This window comes from Anguilla anguilla, chromosome 14, assembly GCF_013347855.1.
Source record: "Anguilla anguilla isolate fAngAng1 chromosome 14, fAngAng1.pri, whole genome shotgun sequence".
Lineage (NCBI taxonomy): Eukaryota > Metazoa > Chordata > Actinopteri > Anguilliformes > Anguillidae > Anguilla > Anguilla anguilla.
This window is the reverse complement of record NC_049214.1, coordinates 1,556,828-1,566,712: the sequence shown is the minus strand read 5'-3', so window position 1 is coordinate 1,566,712 and position 9,885 is coordinate 1,556,828. Positions and strand designations below refer to the sequence as shown.

Here is a 9,885-nt window from a genome sequence, read left to right as displayed (position 1 = left end):
TTTTATATTTTCAATACTATGGATGGATCCTGATTGTATCTTTATTTGAATTCAGAGTTTCTTTTCAGGAGATTCCTGGTTCTGGAATTAAATTAGGAAGCGCTCTCGCGACTGCAACGCCACAGATTCCTTTCCTGATTAACTCCGTGGATTTATTGTGTGACTTCGGCTGAAACGGATGAAGCCTTCGTTAGTGAAGAAGACTGCGGTGCGTGCGGGGAACCCGTCAAGCGCGGTCCAATCCGTCAGCGTCGCTCGGCGCGGACGCAAATCTAATTTAGGAGCAGGAGAATGAAAAGAAGACATTAACATGAGCCGTGCTCAGCCAGGAGGGCCACAGCACCTGCGGGAAATTTCATTCAATCCAGATCATTCCATGCATTTTCTCTTCTTCTCTCTTTCTCATTGAGAGAGAGAGAGAGAGAGTGAATGAGGGAGTGAGGGAGGGAGAGAGATAGCGAGAGAGAGAGAGAACACCTGCCTTTGGAAACAGGGATGTGTTGTCGCACTACATTCATGAATGCTGACTGTTTGCATCATTGAACAGAACAGATTAACACAATTCCCTCTTTGCAGTATTACACTGCTCACAGCGTGAGCTTGGTGTGGATTATTATTATTTTAAAAGAGAGAGAGAGAGAGAAATGTGGAAGTAAAACACCTGCCTTCTTTCTTCTGATAATGCTTGCATAAATGTAACAATATAAAGGCATCAGCTTAAGTCTCCTGGGGTAGAAGCAGCTCTGACCGCTTTTTTTGCAGAACACACAATTACCAGCTCTCAGGTACGTTTTACTGCGGGTTTGAAAATAAACATCCACTCGAGCCACAGAATGCACAGCCCATGAGACGGGGTGGAAAGACACCACCGCACATATCAAATCAGCGAGAGTCTGGGGACGCCTGAACACTACAATACATAACACCGTAAAGGATACATAATTCTATCATAAGCATGCCATAAATCCTGCCAAAACCAGTCATGACAATCTCTGACAATTTATGTCAAATAATGTAACGCTGTCATAATGCATGGAACATACTGGAATAACAGCACATATGCTGTATTCTTATGATTCATTCTAAACTATGCGAGAAATATCTTGCGTCGCCTGTCATGATTAAATTTGACAGCAGTGTCATAATGTGACTGCCTTTGGAAAATAGGTCAATGAAACGTGAACTAAGCACCATGTCATCTGTCAAGCAAAAATCCTGAAAAGCACTGTTGGACAAATATCTGTCAAAATCACAATATATTTTTAAATCATTGAAGACTGTCCTTTTCAGATATAGTTATATATTTTTTCACAAACAATGTATTAGTAAGTTAAAGCATACATTAACTACTATACCTGTTTGAGCATCACCTGTTAGGCACAGCAGGCCCTGTATGGAGTCTGAGGAAAACACTTCATGTGCAGCTCAGCAGGTGGACCCGCAGCTTCCCGCTCGACCAGCAGGGGGTGGTGGCGAGCAATGAGATGGCACTATCCTGTCTGAATCTCTCAGCTCTGTGTGATGCTGGAGCCAGTGTGTGTGGCTCTGTGAGACTCTGCCAGCTACAGTTGCCACTGCCGTGGTCCAGATTTGAGTCCCGACCTTGAGAAAATAAACTACTTTTCCACGGTGCGTGAGTGTTAGGGGTTATGCACATTAAACGATGAATAAGCACAACCCCTAACACTAACCGTTCAGCATGTCCTCCGGTTGTTTTCTGGGGTAATTTTAGGAGCAACAGTTTAGTTTTCTTTCAGAAGCCCTTTTCCACAGTATTCTCTACCAGTTCACCAAGAGGCATTTTCCCTGTGAGAGTGTTATTGATCTTTGTCACCAGCAGATACTTATGACGTACCGTCGCAGACTAATTAAGGAGGGCTTGAGTTTCATCCACATGGGGCCATCTCAATGATTCATGATTAGCAGCGAGCATTTCGTTTGTCGTCCGTTTTAATGCACGCTTTAGCAGGGTACGCATTCTCGTGTGTCGTCCGTTTTAATGCACGCTTTAGCAGGGTATGCATTCTCGTGTGTCGTCCGTTTTAATGCACGCTTTAGCAGGGTATGCATTCTCGTGTGTCGTCCGTTTTAATGCACGCTTTAGCAGGGTACGCGTTCTCGTGTGTCGTCCGTTTTAATGCACGCTTTAGCAGGGTACGCATTCTCGTGTGTCGTCCGTTTTAATGCACGCTTTAGCAGGGTACGTATTCTCGTGTGTCGTGGAGTCGGAGCGAGCGGAAACCCTCGGGCCCACGAGGAACGGCAAGCGTGCAAAACAGAGGCTACTGCAAAGTCAGGAATCATTCATAAAATAAGCAAGTGCTATCCCAGCATGCACAGGGTCATGTGTAAAAATGCTGGACAGCTCTGGTATCATGGCTTTCAGAAGAGAGCGGAGGAAACCAAGAGTACCCCCAATACAACATGATAACATTGAGGGGGACATGTGATGTTTGGGGGACGCCCCCCTCCGGAGTTGCTTCCATGGGTGTACCCACTGTCCCGCGCATCAGGGGCTGCTAAATGTGGCCTGTCGTGTTTCCTGAGTTTTATCCCCAAATTCTGAAGCTGGCAGTGCCACTCCACCAACTGCTGGTGAGCACTGCTGCTCAGGGGAACAGAACCAGCTGCTGAGTTAAAAATAAATGTTTTTTACAGATCATCTGCTAGTGCTGTGTGGTGGGTGGAATGGCAAAGAGCACACATACACACACACAGAGGCACACATACACACACGCATGCATGCACATGCACAAGCACATGCACAGACAGACATACACACATGCACGCATTTACACGCACACATACATTACATGCACACACATATAGTGTCATAAAGAATTATGTACACCCTTGGTAAAGAAGGACAAACAACGCTGTTCCTCCTGGTACTGTAGCTTTGATCGTCACCCTTTAATTCTTGGAACTGTCCACATATTCAGGAAAAGTAAATTAAAATCAACCCCTGGAACCTAATTTTACTTAACGCCGACAGGTGACTGTAGCAGGTAGAGTAACTGTTTTTAATTTACTGTCAGTGAGCAAGCCGGCATTTTCCCAGAAATACTTAGTTGTCAGGTAACATCTTGTGTTCAATCAGAAGGAATAATAGCTGAGCACTTATCTGTCAGACCATTATGTGAGGGGGTGGGGGGGTGGGGGGGGGGGGGCGGGGGGCAATTTTCACTCCAGCTTTTAGTTTAACAAAGTGTCAGCTACCACAGTGTTGTTTTGAATCATCTTGAGGCTGTTTTCCTCAGAAAACCCATTCATGCCTAACTAGCACTGACATGTCTGCAATGCTCAATCCAAGGAATTACCTTGTCATACTCCACAATGGGAGGGTATCCAAGGTGCCAGGGGGCCACGTTATTTTAGCACCAGATTAGCACCCCCCCCGCCCCAAACTGGGGAACAAACACAAACACGTTCTTCACAATCGTTTGTCCTTCAGGGTTCCAAAGTACCTTTTCAGAACGAGGCTGCTTTAGAATCTAATATCCACATTAACACCTGGGTCTGTTCGATCTTCCGTATTTTCTCCATTCCAGACCTGAAATTGAGAAGAGAGACTTTTTCTTTAATGGGATCTCACAAGAAATCTATATTGTTGACTATATTTTTAATTCCTGTAAGTATTGAGGACCACAACATCCAATTTCACCACCTTCACTTCCAGAATTTGATTTAAATCACTGTCATCTGTCTGGCAAAAGTGTTTTGTTCTGCAGCCAATTTGACCAAATTAATATCAGAGGTGGAGACAAAACAATACATTTATGAATTATGCTTTTGAGAGTCATCCTTACCTGGGTGGGTCTCAGCAGTCTGAGCAGTGGTGGAATTTTTTAAAGGATTTAAATTGGCTTGGGAACATGTCTTAAGGATGGATTTTTATATTTTGTCCACGAGAGGATCATACATTAATTCTGAAATGTGTTTTGTGCTCCTGTTGTTGTCAAAAAGCATTCCATGCCCTGGCTCCTTAAAATGAGTTTAGCTTTATTGATCCTGTTAGCTGTTGATCTTCCCAGGTTTCTCTTTCAAAAGAGATTTTAATGTCAAGAGTCTTTTCCTGCTTCAAATAAATAAATACATTATATTCAAATTATTTTATTGGGATTACTTGAAAATATTTTGGAAACATTGGGTAGCATTGCTTTGGAATACATCTTGTTTCATTTGTGCGAGCTATGGCCAATATTGTTTCATGTAACTTGGCACAATTTTGATATCAATACCTTCAATGGCTGGCCTAGATTTGAAGTAATGACTTATAGACAGCGCTTTGTGAAAAAACTTGGCATTTTTTGTACGTTGTACGTTGTTTTTCGTCAGATTTTATAAACAGACGTGTTACTGAATATCGTTTCTAATTCATGAAACTATTTGAGGCAGCAAGTGAAAAGCACGTTTCATAAATCAGTAATGGACCTTTTTACGGATTTGGATGAGCATGACTTCCAGCAAATGACGAGCATAGCTCTCTCAGCGTCTGTGGTAATTGCTACAAAATGTGAAGACCCATTCCTATTTCCAATCCGGGGTTTTACACCTACCACGCGAGAGAGAGAGAGAGAGAGAGAGAGAGAGAGAAAGGGGGGAGTAGGTGGGATCTAAACTGGTGGGAGACGCGTGGTTTAGGAAAGCATTCGTCTCCTGGAGTACAGTAGAGCGCGAGACGCGGAGTTGTGGCAGGATGCGTTCTCTCCACTGAGCGCGAGGGAAACTACGGCACTTGTGCATGGAACTAATTAAGAACAATATATGCGTATACACATATATTTTTTTAAATGAACCTGACACATTCAATCGATCAGCCCTGGCAGTTTAATAAGATAATTGCGTAATAAATCAAATCAATAAACAGTTAGTTGTATGGGTTTTTGCACTTACTGCCTAATGCTAGAGGGCGGTGGCATTTCGCCGTGCATTAGCCTCTTGGACATCTATCACATCACCGAGTGTCTTCAGAGAAGTCCCGGGACCAACTGAACCGGCTTTTCGCCCCCCTCCCCATTTTGGTTTTCCCCATATCCTTTTTAGACTGCTCTAAGCGGAGTTTGGAACTCACTAATTTAGCTGCGATTGTACAGCCGTCACAGAGGCACCTGGCATTTAAAAAGCGGATTTCACTCTTCGAGGAGTTCACTTCTTCGTATCATGGGGGAAAAGGACCAGATTGTGAACGGTGGAATGAGATTCGCAGGATACTTATCGCAGATGTGCACGCTACCCGGATTTCTCCTGATTGTCAGCATCCACATCGGAGCCGCGCAAGGTAAGACCGTCCACGGCTACCTGCAGGTGCCGATAGTCAAGTGCGTGTCAGCGAAGCCTATGCGCGGCGAGCGAAGTGGCCATTCTCGGTGTTAAGCAGACTCGCGTTTCTGCCTTAACACGTTAACGCTTTGAATTGTTTCGAGCTCATAGTTAACAGTTTGGTATCCTTTTAATGCTGGAAAATGTATGTAGGCAAATGCATGTACGCAGCCGGCAATCTGTGAACTGCAATCGCATGGTATTTAAGGATGTACCATAAACTACATACAAGATTTAAACTTTTGACTATGAGGTTGAATACTGTGTGTTCTCAGAAATTCTAGGAGGGTAGGCTACGGTTAGGATTTTTCTTTCTTTTTTCTTTTTCTTTCCATCAAAAAGCCGGAGAGCCTTTTCACATCATTACTTCTTTGAATTGTAAATAAGATTGCCGTCTGCATTCGGCAACACTAAATCATGGTCGTGTGTCTAACCAAGGGGGGTACAGTCTTATCCGAAAAGAAGACGCCTGACTAGTTAATTAGTTGAATCAGGTGTCGTAGTGTTGGGCTAAAACAAAAACCTGCACCCACCCCGGCCGTCTTCGGATAAGACTGGACACCCTTGGTCTAAGGATTGAATTTTGCAGTCGTCGGTGTCCTCAGTTCCCTTGGCTAGAGTACGGAGTGGTGTTCGCAGATATAGTGCGAACAGTAAGAAGCCCGTTACAGGCTACACGGGCAAGCTTGTTAAAGGCGAAGACCCTATTCTAGGCAAATGACAAAGGAAAGGACTCCAGAACCGACTTCCCCTTCAACTGTTTAAATCCAAGAGGAAACTAACACAAGAAACTGTCTTAAAACTGTGGCTAAACTTCATCGCTTGTGGCTTTGATGCTTTTGTGGAAATGTCTAAAATAGACTACGCCATATTCCACACACATACGAAGGATTTACATATTACTCCGTGTTACTAAATTACTAAATACACGGGTTGGCACTTTATAAACGTGTATGCGTAATATAGAGAAATAATAATAAAAAAGGTTTTTATTGAAAAACCCAACCGAAACATATCGTACATATTATTATTACTATTAGGATTGGCTACACTACGCTGCCTACTAAACAACAACAACTATGGTGGTGGTGGTGATGGTGATGATAATAATAATTGTAATAGTAATATATTTATTGTGACTGAAAAGTTTTCAGTTCAGCTGTATTACAACAGTATGGTTTCCCAGCACGCATTGGACTAACATTTGACAAAACTAAGTAAATGTATTTAATTCCCACAATTAAGAGTAGAGTTACACAATATGTTCCAAACGCCATCGCAATGCATTGCCTCGTTCCTCTAGATCGGCAGTTTCCAGAACAGATTTACACCTTTAATTGAAAGTGTTTAGTAGGGATAGGCTACACAGAGAGGTTTCACACGCACGTGGCTGGAACTAAATCAGGTTTTGTGTTCAGCGGGAAATCGTTTATGCGTTGCGTAAAATGTTTAGACGTTTGTAGAATAACATTGAATCGCATAGCCCCAACGTTTGCATTTAATAATAATAAGACTCTTAAGAGTTTTTCAAGTAGGTTCTATTCCTGATGGAACTTAATAATTGTATTTGGATAACAGCTTCGCAACAGTCTCGCAATACGCCATTGCATTCTTATGTTCTTTATGTTCCCCGAATAGCGGATTTTTTGCTAGTTTCTGATAGTTTTTCATACCGCTCCCTCCTCGGACAAGAAAGTCATGTAATAATATAGACAATGTACCCTTGCGTACTACCTTTTAATGATACTTATGGACATTAAATTCTTTGTTGAATAGTTTAAACTCTCTTCAAATTCTGTTGTGATGTGGAAAGTAGGAGTTTTGAAACAGAGTTGATGCTGTTTTTTTGTTTTTATATGTAAACAATGGCTTCTTGACCTGTTTCTAGGGAGTGGGCAGACCGATCAGTTTGCATCTCCCAACCTTCTCCCATCTCAAAGCCCCCAGTCCCACCTTTCACCTCAAGAGCTAAAATAAACTATTATTACTGCTGTGTGTGTGTGTCTGTATATATACATATAGCCTAGTGACTAACTGTCAAAAAGGACTTTAGTTTTTGAGATACCCCTACCGGAGACACTGGGCGAGGGGGGGGGGGGGGGGGGGAGACTGGCTGGGGACCATGCGCCAGTGAGAGGGCTTGCATAGAACAGGCCCGCCATGTTAATACAGTCTCCATCTACCCCACAGTCATCACCCTCTCCTGAGTAGCACAGAGAGCCAAACAGACACATTTCAGAAAACAAATATGCACTCACACACACACACACACACACACACACACACACCTCTTTATCATCCTAAAATGACATTTACATGATGATACATTAAATTAAGATACAATAATCACAGACAAGCAAAGAACATATACGGTATATTTAAAAAATGTATATTAAGAACATATATCGTTTTGCAAATGAATTCTTTGGTCTGCTTATAATTATCAGATTGCAGTATAAGTTTGTTTAATAGCAGGATAATTATCATAATTATCTTCTGTTGCCAATGTGTTCCAGCAGGTAGTGCCTTGTTGTGACTTGGTTGCTGGAACACAGACCTGTCTACTTATGTCTCATACTGTGAAATGGCTTCTTAAAATACGTATAGCGATTACTTCTTACACTTTTAGCAGGGATGTGTGCTGGCACTGAAGGATGTTTTTTTTCTTTCTTCAGTGTTCATAGTGCTGAGATTGCGCTTGCAGCCGAACCTCATTCGGTCCGTGAGCTACCGTCTGACTATCCCTGACATGCTGGATGTTCCTAAATCCGATTTGTCAGCTGTATCAGATTTAAGTGCGAACGACACTTAAAGTGAACTAGTCAGGTCCTGATAAACCCCTGCCTGATCAGTCCGTGTGATAGGGCTATCGGGATTGAAGGGGAGATATAAACTGAATGCTTATTGGTAGAAATGGCTGGATTCTGAATGCTTATTGGTAGAAGTGGCTGGATTCTGAATGCTTATTGGTAGAAGTGGCTGAATACTGAATGCTTATTGGTAGAAGTGGCTGAATACTGAATGCTTATTGGTAGAAGTGGCTGGATTCTGAATGCTTATTGGTAGAAGTGGCTGGATCCTGAATGCTTATTGGTAGAAGTGGCTGAATACTGAATGCTTATTGGTAGAAATGGCTGAATACTGAATGCTTATTGGTAGAAATGGCTGGATCCTGAATGCCTATTGGTAGAAATGGCTGAATACTGAATGCTTATTGGTAGAAATGGCTGAATACTGAATGCTTATTGGTAGAAATGGCTGGATCCTGAATGCTTATTGGTAGAAATGGCTGGATTCTGAATGCTTATTGGTAGAAGTGGCTGGATTCTGAATGCTTATTGGTAGAAGTGGCTGAATACTGAATGCTTATTGGTAGAAGTGGCTGAATACTGAATGCTTATTGGTAGAAGTGGCTGGATTCTGAATGCTTATTGGTAGAAGTGGCTGGATCCTGAATGCTTATTGGTAGAAGTGGCTGAATACTGAATGCTTATTGGTAGAAATGGCTGAATACTGAATGCTTATTGGTAGAAATGGCTGGATCCTGAATGCCTATTGGTAGAAATGGCTGAATACTGAATGCTTATTGGTAGAAATGGCTGAATACTGAATGCTTATTGGTAGAAATGGCTGGATCCTGAATGCTTATTGGTAGAAATGGCTGGATCCTGAATGCTTATTGGTAGAAATGGCTGAATACTGAATGCTTATTGGTAGAAATGGCGGAATACTGAATGCTTATTGGTAGAAATGGCTGAATACTGAATGCTTATTGGTAGAAGTGGCTGGATCCTGAATGCTTATTGGTAGAAGTGGCTGGATTCTGAATGCTTATTGGTAGAAGTGGCTGGATTCTGAATGCTTATTGGTAGAAGTGGCTGGATTCTGAATGCTTATTGGTAGAAGTGGCTGGATCCTGAATGCTTATTGGTAGAAGTGGCTGAATACTGAATGCTTATTGGTAGAAGTGGCTGAATACTGAATGCTTATTGGTAGAAATGGCTGGATACTGAATGCTTATTGGTAGAAATGGCTGGATCCTGAATGCTTATTGGTAGAAATGGCTGAATACTGAATGCTTATTGGTAGAAATGGCTGAATACTGAATGCTTTTTGGGCATTCATCAGCCAGTCAGATACAAGAGAATTAATTGAGTATTGTGGGTGGGAGGTACCGATTGAGCTTCAGGTTCAGGAAGTGAATCGAATCCAAACGAAACGCAGCAGCCGCTCCGTTAGCCAATCGATTGTCGGCTTGCTGAGATTAAGCTGAGAAAAAAGACAGACGTGTTGACTGATGATCAACAAGAGGAGAACCTCATTCAGGAAAACCCCCGTGCTTTCAAATAAAATGCAAAGTTATTTGAACCGATTCAGCAAGTCTGTAACTCGCAGTATGAGTTGCAGTATGAACACAGGAACAAATTACTATTGGTTATTTCATCAGAAAGTGGCTATAAACGGATTTAAACGTCCGTCCGGGTTTCGTTTTCTAATTCTCGGGCTGACTCGTGTGGGAGCGGCCGCGTCTCCCGGTGATGATGTAACAGTGTCTGATGAACT

General features: G+C 42.5%; 1 protein-coding gene across 2 annotated transcripts in view; it reads left to right on the top strand.

The window, feature by feature from the left end:
* Nucleotides 1-4,636: 4,636 nt before the first annotated feature.
* LOC118213224 (netrin receptor UNC5C-like) overlaps nucleotides 4,637-9,885 on the top strand; it is a 185,226-nt gene continuing 179,977 nt past the window's right edge. For both annotated transcript variants that reach the window (XM_035392020.1, XM_035392019.1), the window contains exon 1: nucleotides 4,637-5,281. In XM_035392020.1, coding sequence (XP_035247911.1) covers nucleotides 5,164-5,281 — 118 coding nt within the window. In that variant the 5' untranslated portion in view covers nucleotides 4,637-5,163. The remainder of the gene's footprint in view (nucleotides 5,282-9,885) is intronic.